The 19,864-nt window shown below is 41.1% G+C and overlaps 1 protein-coding gene across 1 annotated transcript; it reads left to right on the forward strand.

Annotated features, from left to right (window-relative positions):
- The first annotated feature begins 2,599 nt into the window (after positions 1-2,599).
- On the forward strand, positions 2,600-18,943 carry LOC133335886 (serine-rich adhesin for platelets). Its single transcript, XM_061544182.1, has 10 exons — positions 2,600-2,705; positions 2,934-4,784; positions 4,860-5,126; positions 5,226-6,093; positions 7,271-7,956; positions 8,031-8,223; positions 8,316-12,407; positions 12,591-16,927; positions 17,003-17,209; positions 18,600-18,943. The coding sequence occupies exons 1-10, from the start codon at positions 2,600-2,602 to the stop codon at positions 18,941-18,943; spliced, it is 12,951 nt and encodes a 4,316-aa protein (XP_061400166.1).
- The last annotated feature ends 921 nt before the right edge of the window (positions 18,944-19,864 follow it).

The raw sequence follows: 19,864 nt of genomic DNA on the forward strand, positions 1-19,864 counted from the left end.
ATTGGTTTTTATATGAACTTAAAGTGAAATTAATTAGAAAAATATTTAGAAATCAAAGCAAAGTTTGCTAATAATATTAGAATTAATAATTTAACAATATATATTTTAATATGTTTACCATAAAATTGGAGCGGGCTTGTTTGTCACTAAACGTTTTGCCTTTTAAAGTGAAATTAATAAAAAATATGAATAAATTGCTAAAAATTAATAAATAATATAATAGAACTCATAATTAACGTTTTAAAAAATATATAATTTAACATATTTGCAATAACATTTGGCATATCACTTTATGACAACCCAGCTGTTCTCTGTTCTCTCTGTCCCTCCCCCGTTGTCATTTTTGCGCCTTGTCAAACGTTTTGCCGCCGGTTTATTAGACATGTTTAAAGGAAAATTGGTTTTTATGTGAGCTTAAATTTTTTAAGTGAATTTAATTAGAAAAATATTTAGAAATTAACACAAATTAATTAATAATATTAATAATGCAATAATTAACTAATACAAATATATATTATATAATATATTTGCCAATATTTGTGAAATTTGAGGTTACCACAAATTAATTTTGGTTTAATAAATTTGAATATTATAATTAACTATCAAAAAATATATAATTTAATAAATTTGCAATTTGAGCTCTATTTTTAACCGCAACATTTGGTCTCGTTTTTTGAGATTATGTAGTGGATTACTTGACTGGAATTTCAGAAAATATCAAAAACCTGAAAACCCATTGGATTATAATGAAGTAATTTTTTTTACTTTAAAATATTTTAAATAATAATACCATGATTATTTTTAGTTATCCTTTTTGCTTGGTGTAAGGATAGGAATGTATACCTATAGCGCAAAATACCACTATGTCTTGATTCGATTTTACGGAAAGGATCTTTTAAACTGTATTTGTATATATTTTATTTATCTTCTTTAAAACAATTCTAATAAGTATTTGTTTTTTTTTTCTTTACAGTTTGTGACTAAAACAACGATAACAATCGAAATTTAATACAAATATATTATTAATATATATTGTAAAAAAAAAACAAACAACAATTCCTACAATATACACCAAACAGCGATCCTCCCAAATAGTTGTTGTGTGCGTAGTGGCCACTACAGCATATTTGACTACACAAAATCGTCCTAAAACGTCGTCGTCCCCCCAATAACAAACTATAACTATTTTGAGTGAGAAAACGTTTAAACAAACAACGATCGTCGTGGAATCATACAATAATTGTTGTAAACGTTTCCAACGGAAACCAAAGAAACGTAAACGACATTATTGTATTAAGCGACGAATAATTTTAAATCGAAGAAGAAAATTTGTCCAAACCAACCGCAACTATTTTAGCAGCATTACACCTGCCCAACAGCTACAAAGTCGCAGTAGTAGCTGCCACACGACGAAACGTAACAACCACAACAAATCGATAAAATTTAAAATTAAAATAAATCTCAAAGTTATGTTGATTGATGTGATGGCTAATAATGTAATGTTGCCCAAGAAGTGTATTCATCAACGATCAACAACAACTCAATTAAAGAATTATTTATTAAAATCGTCAAATACGGACTATTGCTTTGAATTAAGCCCCCATGATTTTGGGGGCCCGCCACTATTTTGTGTACAGCAGCAGCAAAAGGAAAAGGAGCCACAGCAGCAGCTATACAACAAGGGCTTGTTGTGTCACTACAACAACGACAATATCCAAAACCTTCAAACGCGACTAACGACTAGCAGCAGCTTACAAAGGAAATGTCATAACAACAAATCTGGGGCCACAAAAAATCATGATAACAGTTAAGTGGTGATAAACAAAACAAAAAAAGAACTAAATAAATACTTTGAAAGAGAACGGTCCAGAAAACAACAACTGACAGAGATTGCAGTATAAGACGAAAAAAAAAACATAAACTATAAAAAAAGTAAAACCGAAAATTTAAATATTGAAAAAAAATTAAAAAAAAAAAACATTGTAAAGAGAAAACCTGCAAAGAAAAAAACAAAAACGTTTGCAGTTATCCTGTGGTACACATTTTGACGGCCGATAGTTTTTTCTATTATTATTTTAGAGGTGTTAAATTAAGGTATGTAGAAATGAATTCATTTGTAATATATATTATTTAACCATTTTCCCAATATATTTTGTTTATAGCCCAAGAAAGAAAATCAAAATGGATGCAAAATATTTTCCAGTAGTATTTGTCTAAGAGCTATAATCAAAATATATTTTTGTAAACCAAATTATTATTTATTGTAGTGTGTATTTATTAACAATTTCAAATATAATTTACAAAATTTGTGTGATATAAAAATGTTATTACAATTTTATAACTCGAATATTCGTTGAGTTCAAATTTTATATTTAGATTTCATATTTAAACACGTTTTTGAGTTTATATTTTAATTTTCCAATATTAAAATTCCACAAATTTTGTAAATTAGTATTCGAAAAGAAACAAAAAATCATCTTCCTTTTCCTTTTTGCATAACTTTTGTATTTTTCTCATCATTTTGTAAATCAAAAAACAAAATATCTAAAGAAAACAAACAAAAGAAAGGATTTTTAATATTGCAACAACAAAAATAATAATGCCCATGCCATCATCGGGTATTATTGTAGTTGAAAAACCAAGCACTACTTTAAATACAAAAATCAGCACTACTACTACTACCACTACTACTAACTCAAACAATAGTATCATCACTAATTATCGTCATCAACGACAACAACAACAACCTCTTTATCATAATCATCATCAACATCCTCATCATCATCCTTCTCATCATAGTTATCATCATCGTCATCATTCTAGTACTAGTAGTAGCACCACAACAGCCTTACAAGCACAACAGCAACAACAACAACGACATCAACAGCCAGAACAACAAAACCGGCACATTAAATATTTCGAATATTATGAAGCTAATAAAAATTCACAATTATTGTCTCAACAGAAATCATCATCAACGTCGTCGTCAGCAGCAGCAACAACAATTGTTGGTCCTTTATATCAAAAACAACAGCAGCAGTCTAGGAAAGTAGACATAATACCGGACAAAGAAGAGAAAGAGCGCCAAGGATTGCATAGCGCAATAACAACAACACTATCATCATCATCATTGACAACAACGTCAACGTCATTGTCAACCTTGACCTTCTCCTCAACGTCCTTGACGACTACAACAAAACCACAACATTTACACATAACAACCATTAAAGCCGGGCCCATGCCACATACAACCAAACAACTCCCACAACAACAACAACAGCAGCATACTTTACATAACAACAGTCAGCAGCAGCAACAACAACAACAGCAAATTCTTCATCATACACCAACACAACAACAACATGTGCAGCAAGTTCATTTGTCTAATAGTACAACGACGACTACTGCAGCACAACTACAACAGCAACACCCACATTTACAACAACAAAAACTACAGAAACACCAAACCCATATGATACAAGTGTCCGCCGAGGAATATCTTGAAAAACAACAACAACAGCAGCAACAGGCTCAAATCCACACAAAACCAAACACCAGCAACAACACCTCTTCCAACATGATGATTTCAGCCAGCGGAGAGGTCATACAACAGCAACAAATTTTTAAAATTGTCAGTACGGATGCTGCCACGGGAAATATGATCATTGATACATCGGGTAGTGGTGCGGGTGTGGGTACCACACAAAATGTCGCTCCGAACCCCTCCTCCTCTGCCGCCTCCTCATCGTCGTCGACGACCACATCCAAAGTCTTGCTAAGCAATTTAACGGTATTGTCCAAGCAACAACAGGGGCAAACAACGGCTCAAACTCCCTCGCCTGGAGTTGGACAAACCATAAATTTTGTCAACACCAAACAGATGTATGGCACCAACACCACCACCACACCAGCCACAATTCCAGCCAGCAGTGCTGGAATTATTGGTGCTGGTGTTGGCAGCAAACAGCCTAAATTTACGGGCAATCTTAGCAGCACTCTGGGTAGTTTTAAGAGTACACCACTCAAACAAACTACAAATACCACCCATTATATGCAGCAGGTTGGTGGAATGGTGATTGGAGCTGCTGGTGGTGGAACCACACAGCCCAAGATCAGTATGATGGGTGCAGGTAATCGAAATATGCAATTGTTGGGCAACAACAACACCTCCTCGAGGTTAATGGGAAATCACAGTGGTGTTGGTGGCGGCACAATATTGACAACAAATAATGTCACGGCCGCCAATGCTGCCTCAGCTGCTACTGCAGCCCAGACAATGGTCTTGCAACAACCACATAAATTTCTAACCACAAATAATGTGGCAGGTTCAAAAACAACAACAACAACACTGGGTGGGGGCAACGTCATCAAAAAATCCACTGGTGGTGGTGGTACACTACGCATGAATAACAGCAGCAACATTGGTAGTTCCTCCTCCACGGTGATGACAAATACAACGGCAACTAGTAAACTATTGGGTAATTTGCATGGAGGATCATCATCATCAGCTGGTGGTGGTGGTGGCCAGGGTGTCAAAACGTTTATAACACAAACGTCGACAACAGCTAATGCTCAATTGGCGGCGGCAGGTACAACTATGCAGCAACAGCAACAGCATCACACCACAACAAAGGGCAGTGGATCGAAATCGAAATTTGTTAAACAATATAATAATGCTATTCTTAACAGCGCTGGCGCTGTGGCAATAGCAACATTGCCCCATCAGCAGCAGCAACATCAAACTTCTATTGGTGGCAATACTGCTGGAGGTGCTGCCATAATTGGTGGTCAACAATCGCCTCACCACCATCAACAACAAACAACAGCAACATATTTAAATCATCATAAAACATCTGCAGCAGCAACAACACCCACAAAAGCCAACAAACTAAATTCCAAATATACGGCAGCTGCAGGAACGACAACAAGCAGTGTGGCAGCTCATCAATTACCGGCCGGTACCCAGTTGCATCAGAAAACCGCCATACAGTATCAAACGGCATCGCTCAATAGCAGCAGCTGCAGCAGCAGTGTCGCAATTAACAACAACAACAGCAATATTAAATTTGTTAATGCCCAAGGCACCATAATACAACAAACACAGCAGCAAACAGCAGCGACCCAACAACCTTTGACACCACAAAAAATACAAATTAAACAACAACAACATCATCAAAGCTATGAAAATTTAGTAGATACTCAACAACAACAACATGGCGCTACTGGCGGGGCATCTAACAGCTGCAGTACTACTGCTGGAGGTGCTGGTTCCGGTGGCAATTCCTCACAATTAAGTGATGATATTATGATGGTCAATGGCACACAAATGACCGATGAATTATCGGCTCGTATCCTACAGAGTATGTCACAAAAATCCTTCATCAATCAAAGGTATCAGCAATTGCAGCAACATCAACAAACCTCAATTGTTGGCTATCAGAAATCTCCAAACAACAACAACAACAGCGCGACTAGCAACAATGGCAATATGTTTCCACCGCCACAACAGCAGCAGCAGCAACAACAAAATTCTACCACAAATTCTCCAAATGCATTAGTACAAGGTTCAGCAGGCACATCATCACCATTATCTCAACATCACCACCATATGCAAAATATGGCCAACAACAATGCCAACAATAATCATCATTCGAATATCTTATTATCACCGCGAGAATATACCCTTTATCCGCCAGTAATTGGTTCACCTCAACAATCGTCGTCGGCAACACAGCAGCAGCCGCCACAAAATCATCCACCACCCAGTTCACCAAATCACTATAATAGTGCAGCATCTCCCTCCCACCACCATCAGCACTCCTCTACGGCCGCAACAACATATATGACCAATATTGGTGGTGGTGCAACCATAACACCACATTCGGGAAATATGACAGGCAATGTTGGAACGGCTGCGGCGACATTAGCAGTTGCAGCAGCATCCGCATCGTCATCATCACCTGCTGCAGTATCATCATCATCATCCTCACGTTTAACAACACAAAGTGCACCGAGTTCACGTTCCCAGTCGATGGAACGTAAACTGCATGAATCTTCAATATCACGAAAATCATCGGAGTATTATAAAGTCAAGTAAGTAGAACAGAATGATTCTTAATTCTATCTTTCTCTTATCCAATATTTCATTGTTCCTGTCATAGCATTTCTATATATTTATAATTATTTTACCGATTACAAAATCTATAAATGTCTACTTTTTTGCATGCTCCTCTGACCATTTATTTTTTAATTTCAAGTCAAAAAACAACCTAAATTTTTGAATTTATCCTCAAACCTTTAACATAACCTCAAATTCTAAAACAACCTTAAATTACTTTTTTTCTTCTTCAATAACTTTTTTAATTTCTAAAAAAAAAAATATTATCCCCTTCCCTCTTTTAATCGTTAACAATGCCGCCATTCTGTTCCTCAAAGATTTTCAACATAACCTCAAATTATAAATTTTTTTCTTACCCTTCAATAACTTATCTTTAATTTCTAAAAAAATGTTCCCTTGTATTCATTCGGCATACAATGTCGCCATCATGTCCCTTATATACTTGTTTCCTTGTTGTTTAGCTTGTTCCTCCTTCCTATCATAAATTCCTAACCTACAAAAAATATTTTGAAAATAAATGTAATTACTATTAAATATTTTGTCAACAAATTGTGGCGATTACATCACCACCAACAACTCCATAGAAGTCGTTTCCACGACTGAGGGGGTGCCTACGATCCGAAACGACCCTCGGATCTTTCTTGGCCAAGTTCTACCACCTCAGCCCATTGTGTAAAAGCAACCCTATTGCTTTTACACAATTACAACAACTCCATAGAAGTCGTTTCCACGACAGAGGGGTCTATGATCCGAAACGACCCGAGTCATTCTCGGCCAACGTCTGTCACCTCAGCCCATTGTGTAAAAGCAATAGAGTTGCTACAACAACAACTCCATAGAAGTCCTACTATCAACTCCTAGCCCTTGTCTATATCTGTCGTGAACACAATCGACCATTAATCGAGTTTGTCATAACTTTAACGCCAAGTCCCCATTTCTTTTACTTCTAATATCTCTTTTTCTTCTCCTAATGCCTCTTTTTCTTCTTCTCCTTTTTTATCACCATCTTCTGCAACAACTTTTAACAACAACTAGAATTAATTAATCCTAATAATATTTTTCTTTTTCTTTCATTTCAATCTCTTAAACAAATTTGAACACGACAACAACAAAAATAATATCGAAACGCCAATAAAAATGGCCAATAAACAGCAATCACAATTCCCTGCGTGGTAGTCATAGTAATTTGGCGACAACTTCATCATCATCGCATATACCGTCGGCGGTCGGCGGTGGAGCAACAGGAACGAATTTATCGGCAACAACATCCTCCGGAATTAACACTAATGCTACACTACCATCCAGATCATCTTCAATCCACCAGCAACCACCAACAACACCCTCCGCAGCAGCTGCAGCAGCATCATCAGGACATCTATTTGAATCCCAATCCCAAATTGGTCATTTAAAATCCATGTCCTCAACAACAACATCAGCAGGCGCCGGCGGCAGTCCCTCCAACGATGATGATATTATTGGTGAAGAAATGCGACCCTTACTCGTGGAGACACACGATATACGTTTGCAAATATTGCATGCGGTATTATTGGATCATACCTATGCCAATCCCATGCCTTTGGAATTGCCAACAACATTTGCTGTTCAGCAGACAACGAGCTCGTCCTCATCTTCCGCGAATACAACAAAGAACACCACGACGGTTGTTATTGGTGGCCAGCAACAACAACAACACCACCAGCAATGGTCTTTGGGTGGTATAGGTGCAACAGGCACAGCGGCAACGGCAAGCACGGTTATTGCCAACAACAATAGCAACATTGTTGGTGGTGCGGGTGTTTCTTCAACACCCACCACCTATCCTATGTACAGTTCACAATGTAAGTTGGAAACACTTTTCTTAATACGATTTTTTCAAATATTTTTCAATTTTTTTGTTTGTTTTTGTTTTTAGTATCCCGCCTCCAGCAAGATGATGATGCCTATTCAGCCATTAGTAATAATTCAAGACCAGCCTTAGGTGATATTGATCCCGGTGAGGAAACTGAAACAGCCCCTGAAGCAGAGGCCGAAGATGATTCCGTGACACGTTGTATATGTGATTTAACGCATGATGATGGCTATATGATTTGTTGTGATAAGTGTTGGTAAGTTTGGGTACACACACACATATATATATATATATATATACTTCTGTATTTATATCACCTAACCTCACTTTTCCTTTCTTTTTTTTTAGCGCCTGGCAACATGTCGACTGCATGGGCATTGATCGTCAAAATATACCCGATGAATATTTATGTGAGCTGTGCCAACCACGTCCAGTGGACAAGGCCCAAGCCCGATCCCTGCAATTACAAAAACGTCGAGAACAATCCCAAATAATGGCCCAGGCAGCAGCCGCTGCGGCCGCCGCTTCTGGTGCAGCTGGTACTGCAATTGTTGGTGGTGGTGGCGGCATAAACCCATCATCTAATCTCATAACTGATGCTTTGACAGGTCAAACACGTCTAGCATCTGCATCTGGTGGTTTGGGTACATTTGGTTTGGCTGGGGCAAATTCCGATCCTACAAATCATATGCTGGGAAGTGGAAATTCATCTACCGGCACCACCATGAAAAAGGGTGCAAAAATGCTCAAAAAAGTCAAAGAATCATCTGGCAAGAAATCGAAAAAATCCGATAAATTGTCGGGTGTTGGTACAGCAGCAGGAGGAGCGGGGTCAGCATCAAATACTGCTGGAAAATCCGGTCGCAAGGAAGGCAAAAAGACCACAAAACGTAAACGTGGTGGTGGTGGCAATCATGATGGCAGTTGCAGCAGCGGAAACATGACAGCAGCTGAAAAATATGCCGCCCTCATGGAACAATGGAAAACCAACTATGAAAAGGCAGTGACCAATCATTACTCGCCCGAATTGAGAGCCCGTCTACATGCCATTACCAAACAGCCATTACTCCTGCAATCGATTGTCAATACGGAAAATCCCCTCTTAAAAGAATACAGTAATGGTAATTTGGAATCTAAGGTCCAGACCATACCACATGCCGGTGGCAGGATTTTGGTTAGTACTATGGATCTGCCGCCCAACACTCCCATTTGCGAGCTAAGAGGCAAATATATGCTTACCACCCAGTATAAAACTCAAAATACATCTGTGAATATGAATTGTCCGCCACCAAATAATTATCAGCTGAATAGCTATAAACCGCATCGAATGCCGGGACGTTATATATTTTTCTATCAGTTGCAGGGGGCGGCTGAGGTGAATAGTAGTGCCACCACCCCCACCACAACAACCACCATAAATCCGGATGGTAGTGTAACAACAACAACCATACCGCCACCACCGGCTCAATTAAGCCCGCCCACACCGCCACCCACCTATATGAAGGGTCCGGAAATTTGTGTCGATACCCGCACCTATGGCAATGATGCCCGTTTCGTGCGTAGATCATGCCGTCCAAATGCTGAAATACAACATTTATTCGAAAAGGGTACCATCCATTTATTCATTGTCTCGTTGACGGACATACGAAATTCCACAGAGATTACCATACGCCACGAGCCACACGATTTACAGGCGGTGGAAAATAAGAAAAACAATTCGATGATAATACAACCCACAAGCACGCCCTGTGCCTGTGGTCTGAGTAAGGATTGTATTTTTGGACCACCGTTACCACAATTGCCGCCGGCGGCAAAATCTGGCAGAAAATCATTATCCTTTGGTGGTGGTGGTGCAGGGGGTGCGGCGGCAGGTAATCAATCGGCCAAGCAACGAAAGGCCAATCAACAAAATCTCAATCGTAATCGCTCAACATCGTCAAGTGGTGACAGTAATATGGGTATGGGAAATGTTATGATACCAGGCGGCAACAACAACAATAGTGGTGTTGTTTCAACGGTACCCCTTGGCCTTAACAGTCCCAATAATAACAACTTGCTGTTATCGAATAAAATTGCTGGCCTGCAAAAGAATTCATCACTGGCGATGGCCGCCTCCTCCGCGACTAACAACAATGGTCTTATGCCCCTAACGGCTTCGTGTAACAGCAATTTGAGCAATGCCTCCTCAAGCTCCTCAACATTGACAAGTTTAATGCACGACTCGGGAATATGTACATCATCATCGTCGCCATCGGTGTCGATACCATCGCCAACGCCACATATGCATTCACCCATACAGCAGACAACACAGACGACAACACAATTGCAACAACAGACACAATTGAAGCCAATGCAAATGCAACAGCAGCAACAATTAATGCAATCCCTGCCCACACCATTGATTCTGACAGCTGATATGCAACAACAGTCGCAACAGCAGCAAGTTTCACATGGAATTGCTCATTATGATAGTCCTGCTGCTGCTGGTCCACAACAAACTACAATGGTTGCTCTGCAATCACCACAACTTTGTGCAGTGCAGCAGCAACCACAAGCACCACAACAACAAGTAGTAAATATTATGGCCCAGGCGACAACCCAATCACCCAATGTCTTGGTACCTCCCCAAGAAATGGCGAAGGATCATGCAATGGCGGCGGAGCCATGTGGACAACAAATAACTCAAGCCCCTGCTGGACAATTGTGTTTGATAACCAGCACCCATCAAACAGCAGAAACAACACCCCCGACACAAATACAACAAATCATTTCACCCCACCATCATCAGCAACAACAACAACACCTTTCAATTCCCTTGCAACACATTGCTCAAGATGTTTCACCTGAAGCTTCAATTGCGGCCACAGCCTTACAAACCTTAAATTGTTCCCAAGCGACAGGAGGAGCAGGAGGTCATATTGTAACTGGCGAGTCCTCCATACAGCCATCACAACTTGTCATGGCTGCGGTGCATAGCACCAACGCCACCCTGACTTTGGCAGACAATTCCCCACAGCCTGTCAACAATCTTTCCCATGAAGCTCAACATAACCTACAACAAGAAATACCCATGGCAACATCGCCCATGCAAAATTCATCCTCTTCGCCTCAGGCGGCAAATAAATCTCCACAAAAAGATCAGCACCAACACCACCCAACAGGACGTAGTAAAACTCCCGCCAAATATGGACGCACCACTAGCTTTTCCGAAGACAATAGTGGTGCAGGTGGTGATCCGCAACAACAACATAACGAAGACAATAGCTCCTCCTCCAACACCCAGCCAAATTCCTCGTCCACCCCCAAAGAGAAACCCAAACTCTCACGAGAAGATCGTAAAATGGAGGCCATACTGAGGGCCATTGAAAAAATGGAACGTTCCCAGCAGCGTAAACAGGAACAGAAACAGGCCAAAAGGCAAAATTCCTCTGGTGGTGGCAGTCACAATACCACCCCCACATCACCGAATAAAACATTCGATTCGGCCGATAGTTCCGGTACAAAACGTTCCAATTCCCATTCGGCAACGAGGACCAAAAAGAAACGCAAGGCCGGTAGCCGTAGCTCATCACACAATAATCAAAGGAAGCGTAGGCAAAGTCGCATCAACAGTCAGGAGTCAATTGAAGGAGGAGGAGGCTGTTCTGGTGTTGGTGGTATGGGTATGGGCGGCGGCAGTGGTTCCTTTGGGGATCATGATGCTGCAATTACCTCGGAATCAGATGGTGGTTGTGCAGCAATGCTTTCACCGCCCATACAAACTATGGCGGCCAGGAATGCCAGTCCAACAAAGGTGGCCACCGGTGTTGTTGACAGTAGTCACATTGCCAATAATGTCGATCAGGCAGCCGGTCTCTTAATGGCATTTGCCAATCCCATGGTGGTGAATTCTCACACGGAGCCACAAAATCCACAACAACAACAGACAACATCATTGGAACCACAATCTCCCCAAAGATCCGCTGCACATCACTATATGTTGGGTTCTCAGGAACAGCAGACACCAACGACGCCAAGGGCCGTCAACTCCGCCTCATCACCACCACCTACTCCACCCTCCCATTTGAGTAGTGCTTGTCTGTTAATTGAAGCTGCTATGGGTCCTTTGGAAACCAATTTAGAGGATGGTAGCCATCCAACGGAATTTAAATATCCCCTGCAGACGAAGACCAAGAAATTGTTAATGAACAATTGGTTGCACAGGACCGAAGGTGGAGGAGAAGAAGAAGGGGATGATAATTGCCAGGCAGCAACACCAACATTGACCATGCCACCACAACCCCCACCGGTTGCAACAGGTTTGGATTCCCTGGTCCAGGCTGCCCTCTACGATGTCAATCAAACAGCAGCCACAACTACGGCGATCAACAGCACACCAGAAATGCCTCAAAATCTAAGTTTTGTGGCTCAACGTGTTGAGGAATTTATACAGCAGACCGAGGGAGGACCACCAACACCACCTCCACAACATCAGCAGCAACACCCACACCAACCGCTGCCGCCTTCCACCTGCTCTCAACAACATTCCTATGGCTATGAACAGCAGACGCCGTCTCAGCACCACCAGCAAATCTATGCAACAAGTCCAGCAATTGATTTGTCTCTTAAGCAGCACACAGAGAGAACTACCACAGATGCACCCGCACCCCAGAAAAACTTCCATTTACCCCTGCAGGTTAGCACATGCAGTAATAATTCATCGGTCAAGAAACGTTGGTTACGTCAAGCCATTAGCGAGGAGACCCATGAGGAGGCATTAAATGGTAATAATGCCAATTCCATGACAATGACCACATCCTCGCCATCGCCAACAACATCCACCACATTGGTTACGAATTTAATAAATTCCAATCCGCCACAAATGGCAGCGACAATTGTTACAACACCCGCGCCAGCTTGTTCGCCAGCCTCCAATGTTCCAAACGGGTTTACAACGCCATTAAAGAAACGTCGTTTATTGCTGACCGATGACAAGGAAGAGGAAGATCAAATGGTTGCGCAAGCAAATAACAACAATGCTGCCGCAGCAGTGGGTCAAGGAGGAGCTTCTACATTAAGTGTTGAGGTCATAGAACCCGTACCCCATGAACCAACTGCTGATAATCCAGCATTAATGGTTGTTCCTCAATTGGAGGCCTATCCCAAAGAGGAGAAAGAGGTAGAACCATGCATCTATCCACACCAACAGTTCGTCAAGCAAGAAGAGGAACCACCTACCGTTTTCCCTGAGGATGGCCAAGAAGATGTTGATGTCGATGTTGAGAAATGTGAACCCACAGCCGCAGACTCGAGAGAATTATTGTTGAACGCCAGCGGCGAACAGGATGTGGATGTAACCTCAACAGCATTTGAAGAAGAGGAAGGGGCATGTAAAATGGATATTGTTATAAAACATGAAGCCATTCCGCAAGAACCTTCCAATCACATTAAAACCGAAGTCATCAAAGAAGAACAAGGAGAAGAAGTTGAAGAAAAACATCGGCAGCAGGTAGAGGCGGCTATGTCATCTCAACCCCCCGCTGAATTTAATGATCAGGAAGATGATGTTGATATTTTGCGTTCACCCAGTCCGGGTCGGGAAATGATTAAGGCCGAAGATAATTTGGTTAAAATTGAACCGGAGGATACCAGTGGCAATGAGGATGTTAAAATCGATGTCGAAAAAGAGGAAGAAAGTATGGCAGCTGATGATGTTGTGGTGACAGCAACGCCATCGCCGGCGCCTCAGACTCAATTGGTTAAAACGGAGGATTGCAAGGCGGCGGAGGTAAAGGAGATTATTACAATTAAAAATGAGCCCGGACCACCTTTGCAGTTTGAAATGAAAGAGGAACCCAAAGTGGAGCAAGGCGAAAACAAAGTTTTCAATGTCACGGAAAATATTTCCAAGTTGGAAAGTTTTGAAACGAAACGGGAAACTGACCACGAAGCGGCGGATATTGAAGTGGAGGAACCAAAACCCAAGCGCTTGAAACTGGAAGAACAAGCTGAGCAGTCAGCAGGTGAAACCACCAGCATCCCTACCAGTAGCAGTAGCAATTCTACCTCCTCCACAGTCATCTCCTTGATGTCGTCATTTAAGGAGGAAAACAAAGCCACCAAGGTAATGGACAACAAGGAGATCAAACTGGAAACCAAACCTAAAATTGAAAATCAACAAAATTCTGCTGCCATTAAAGTGGAAAAACTGAAAATGGAAGATTCCCGCAATTCGGAAGAAGTTGTGGTTTCATCCACAACATCTGTGATGGCCAAAAAGGTGGTCAAGGTTGATGCTGATAGTAGTACCCCAACGACAACGGCAACAACGTCCACTTATGCAAGTGGCCGAGATAAGGTGGCATCATCATCACAAGCCATTACAACAACGGCCAATAGTCAGGTATCTTCTACAGCAGCCACATCGTCATCCTTGACTTCATCTTCGTCATCCACCGCCTTGCAACGAAAGGCCACCTTAAGTGATGATGATATTCAGGCACGTTTACACAACTTCCACAAGGAGAATATACTATTCCTGCAGTCGCGCAATAAAAAGTCTAAATTAAGTTCCTCCAATTCCACCACATCGCTGAACAATGACCTGCAGAAACATAACCACAAAAATAGCAGTAGCAACAGCAGCAGTGTCACATCAGGCACCACCAATGTTAATCACCATAATCATCATCACCACCATCATCATAATCATCATCATAGCAGCAGCCACCACAGTCGTCAGGAGGACAAAGAAAAATCGGATAAATTATCTTCGAAATATAAAAATTCCTATTCATCCTCCTCGAGCGCGGTTGGTGGAGGATCTTCTTCAAGTTCCAAAAAACCAAAGCTACATAAAAGGGAAAGGACCACAAGTTCCAGTAGTTCCTCAAATAGTCATAAAAATTCCGCAACACAGATTTCTTCTTCCTCCTCATCATCGTCGTCTTCGGCAAATAAACATTCGGTTGTGAACTCCACATCCTCCTCGTCATCATCTTCATCGTCTTCAAAGAAATTGAAATCTTTGAAAAAATCCTCTTCGGGCTCCTCAACATCATCGAATAATTCTACCACGTCCTCCACCTCTTCCTCATCTGGTTCTGGTGGCGGATCATTACAAAATTCCCATGCAGCCGCCTCCTCGGAAGCTGTGTTGGTGATGAGTAATAAGGAAAAATCGGCCCGACAACGTACCACATCATCGAGCAGTAGTGGGGCCACAACACCATTGCAACCTGCAACAGCAGTATTTGGTTCTAGCAATGGCAATACAACTAACACCACCCTCACCCCCCTAACCTCAAAAAAGAAACAACTGAACTTTGAATTGGAATTAACCAAAGATATGCATTTGGTTAACAGTGTGCCCGTGGGCAGTGGTGGTGGTGGCGGTAAACATAAGCGCCAAGAGTCCGAGTCCGGTCACACCTCATCGGCCAAGAAATCACGCAAAGACTCTTCGTCGTCCGCGGTAGCGTCCGGAAAAGAGGAACAGAAAAATGGCAATAATAAAAATCATAATTACAAGTCATCGTCCGCCACGTCCACCTCCAGTTCTTCATTGGCCTCCGATAATAAATTACCAGAAAAGGAAGAGAAAAAGAAAACATCACCTGCTCAACCCCCTGTAAATGTGGCATCATCAGCTGCTGCCGCAGCCCTGTCAACCAAATCAGCAAACACCACCCATAATGCTCAGGCGACAGAACAAATAATGGTTGTCGATACACAAACCTCTCAGGTTGTCTCCTCCAATAACGAGGAAATGTTAAGGCCACCCTCCTCCAGTACAACATCTTTACCATCACCTGCCATTCACATCCTAAAGGAACATCCCACATTACCACATTTTAATAATGTGGTTTTGGCAACATCGAATCCCTCATTAGTAACCACTCCACCTGCTCCTTCTCCTCCAGCACCAACATCTACGGCCGCCATGGCATCAGGAGTACAAAACATTCCAGTTCATGTAAGCAATACAATGCAGCCACCACCACCATTGTCCGCCATTTCAACAGGTGGTGGTCTATCATTATGTTCCACAACGGCTGCATCTATTGCCGCAGCTTCACCACCCTGCCCACCAAGCGGCAGCACAAATCATTTGCCATTTTTCAATACAATTTATGGTAAACTTTTGGATAATCCCTCCTCCTCGGCAACATCGTGTGCAAATGGCAACAGTTCACCAGCCTCCGCAATATCCTCTGCAGCAACAACCACCTCAACTGGTGGTGTGCTTTCCGAATATTTAGATACCAAATTGAAGAGCTTAAATAGTCTTGGTGGCTATGTAAGTCACACAGCCCTATTTGGTCTTAACAATAGCCCTCACCACAACAACAAAGATGTTGTCAACTCATTGACAAAGGATATCACCGGTTGTGAAATGCCAGCACCACCACCACCAACTAATTCCAATTCCACATTGCTATCATCGGTTACACCGTCCTTATCATCACTAAATGCCAACACATCCTCCATATCGACGTCATCATCGTCGTCACCTGCCTTGAAAATCCTTACGAAAACCGCAAGTCATGATCCACGTTTAAATCCACAATTGACGGCACCGGAACCACCACCTCAGCCCAAACGTAAACTATCCATTAATGAATATCGTAAACGTATGCAGCAGACCACAAGCAGCAGCAGCCCAGCCAACACCAACAGCAATAGTGGCTCGGAGTTATCATCATCAGGCAATAGTCTAGCTGGAACACCCACCACACCACCAACTACAGCCCTGCTAGAATCATCATCCCCGGTCATAATTAATAAATGCACTCTAAACTCACCGGAACGTCTAACACAGTCGGTCGATTCACAAATCCAAAAGGAGATAATTGCCTCAAGTTCCTCGGCCCCCTATGATTCATTGAACAGCAGCAACAGTAGTTCGACCAGTAACAGCAGTCTATTGAATGATTCACTTTTGAAATCGTCTTCCCTGGCTGAAGAGGATTCAACAAAAGGTAAGTAGATCGAAGCTACAACAAAAGTTTTATTTTTTTTCTAAAATCGTTGTTCTTTCTATTCATCCAATTCAGGACAATTCAATGCCGCCCCCACACTCCTCGAAAAACAACAGGAAAGCCTCTGTGCTCGTTTGAAATCGTTAAAAGAAAAACAAGGCTTGACTTTGGGAGGAGGAGTTGGTATCGGAAGCCTTGGCGGAGCCGGAAGTCTGGGTGTTAGTCGTTCACGATATTCATCGTTTAGTGAAACGGGTTTAACGGAATTTTCATTGAGAAGAGGTATGTAGAGTCTAATTTTTTATTTGAAGGACGGACTATTCATAGGCGTAAATTAAAAAAAAAAACTTATTTTTAAGAATATATCATAGGTTTGGATTCTTAAAAAAAATTGTTAAGGATCATAAACCGAGTAAGGTCAAATGGTGGATCCGCGAACTAACTAAAATGCGGCGACAATTCAGGCGTCTTAGGCGGTGCTTCCAAAGAGTCAGGCGTGTCAATGCGGAAGATTTAGCGCAGCGTAAATCCGAATTCCTTGCTGATCTTAGTACGTACAAAAGACGAATTGTCTAGGAGTACATAAGACAATTGGAGCTGCAAATGAGGCGGCAACGACAGCTTACCAGTTTAGTTGCAGTATTTGCGAAGACTAAGATGTGTGTGATCATAACCTCATTGAGATTTTGGCCACTCCGAGGGGACGTACGCAGGGCATGGGACCATTATGCGTACTGTGTCAGGTAGTTTGCTTTGTGGACTTTAGGGCATGGACCATAAATGACCAGGTCAGCTTCTTGAATGAGCAGCGTCAATGACATATTCCTTGATAGACGCCGTCAGGCTAAACCGAGTAAGGTCAAATGGTGGACACGCGAGCTAACTACAATGCGGCGGCAATTCAGGCGTCTTAGATGGCGCTTTCAAAAAGTCACGCGGCGTGCCAATGCGGAAGATTTAGCGCAGCGTAACACCGAATTCCTTGCTGATCTTAGTTCGTATAAAGATGGGCTGTCTAGGAGTAAAGAAGACAATTAGAGCTGCAAATGGGAAGAGATTTGAACGGAACAATGGAGATGATCCACGGGGTGGGTCTAAGAGACAGGTTGACCTACGTAGCAAGCAGCTCTGCGACAACCACCTCGGGGTGGGGGCTTTTTTTGGAACATTCTTTCCGGATTCGGAGAATCCATCATTTCCTTCGTTTGTTGATGAAATGAGCTAGCCTCCGGGTTTATATCGTATAGAAGTCGTGGACAGTATCTGTCGGGTTAGAAGTAGAAAATGGCCAGATATGGATGGTATGACTGGAATGATGCTGAAAGCTATTTGTGGCAGGTCATGCCGGAATATATTGAGTCCGTTTTCTCCAGCTGCATTCGTCATGGATACTTCCCGCATACTTGGAAGTGTGCCCGTGTTGTGGTGTTATTTAAGTCGCCAGATCGGATGAGGAGTGATCCTCGCTCGTATCGGGGACATAAGACCGAAATGAAATTTTTTCACAGTAAATTTATGTTTGCAACAGCGAATTTTTTCATTTTGTACTACTTAAAAAACATTGTACTATTTAAAAAACATTTAAAAACAATTAAAAAAAAACATTATTTTTATTAATTTATATTCTCAATTTTTTTAATCATATTTTTACCTTTTTTTCATTTATTTCCAGATGATGACGATATGGGTCTATTGAGCAAACGTAATTTGAGTATTTCAAGCAGTATTGGAGGTGTTGAATATTTGGATAATTGTCTAGAGGAAATATCATCGACATCCACTTCAATGTCCTCATCACGTGAACCCAGTCCGGAACGATATATTCATCATACATCAACAAATAATCATCATCATCATGGCAAACAGCAGCATGTGATAACAGCATCGGCCACCACAGCCCCCACCACGAACACCAGTAGCAGTGGCAACAATACTGGCAGCAGCAGCAATAATACCGGCGATAAGAATACAAACAGTACAAATTTAGAACGCAAAAAGAGTGTTGATATAGCCTAAGAAGATGAAGAACAAGGGCAACATGGAGGAGGATAAAAGGAGGAGAATGTGAGACACACAGCCTTAACCCACCCCCCACACAGAAAAAAAAACCCCTTTCAAAAATTGAAAAGCAACAATTGTAGAAAGAAATTTCTTACTTTCTTAGAGTTGCTTTACGATCTTGTTATTTCTGTTCTGATCCGATGATGAGTTACAGGCCAAATTAATATATTTTTAACTTTGAGAGATTTATGATGTTTGGAACTTGGAAAAAATGGAAGGAATGCAAAAATGGAAACCTAAACCCAGCATCATATATAGAAGAAGAATAAATACAGGGATTGTTTTATTAAAACACACACACACACACACACAAACGTTCATATATAAATTTTGGCCATATATACCTGAAAAAGGGAAACTATGCGTCAAAGAAAGGAAGGGGGAATAAACTTTGTGTGGTGAATAACTTTTATTTTCTGTTTGTGAATATTTAATATTTTATTTTACTTTTACTTTTGCCAAATAAGTTGCAGAAAATTAAGGAAAATTTACCCACAAAGATAATATCATCCCCCACACACCCCCCACTCACATATTTGATTTTTTGTTTATAAAATGAAAAACCACACAACATATACATACTATATACTTCTTGTACATACATTTATGAAATAATGTAAAATATATTATAATAATATTATTATTTTTTTTATTAATTTTAAAAATTTATTTAAGTTTTTTTATATAAAACCCCCCTCTACTATATATAATTGATCTGTTTCTATTTCTTTTAAACCCTGTAAAAATTAGTATAGCAAAGAAAAAGAAAGAAAACAAATACATTAAAAAATAATATTAATTAGTTTAGATGGATGAAAGTGATGAAAAAATGTTTAAAAACGATTTTCTAAACTTCCAGCCATCAGCCCCCCATAC

Source organism: Musca vetustissima, unplaced genomic scaffold, assembly GCF_032173495.1.
Source record: "Musca vetustissima isolate MV318-11 ecotype Yass unplaced genomic scaffold, APGP_CSIRO_Mvet_v1 utg8773, whole genome shotgun sequence".
NCBI lineage: Eukaryota > Metazoa > Arthropoda > Insecta > Diptera > Muscidae > Musca > Musca vetustissima.

Excerpts from the sequence above, each read along its gene's own strand:
- LOC133335886 (XM_061544182.1), top strand. The coding sequence starts at position 2,600 with ATGCCCATGCCATCATCGGGTATTATTGTAGTTGAAAAACCAAGCACT. Across the intron at positions 12,408-12,590 it reads GAATTTATACAGCAGACCGA|AACTACCACAGATGCACCCG; the intron begins GGGAGGACCACC and ends GCACACAGAGAG. Across the intron at positions 17,210-18,599 it reads GGAATTTTCATTGAGAAGAG|ATGATGACGATATGGGTCTA; the intron begins GTATGTAGAGTC and ends ATTTATTTCCAG.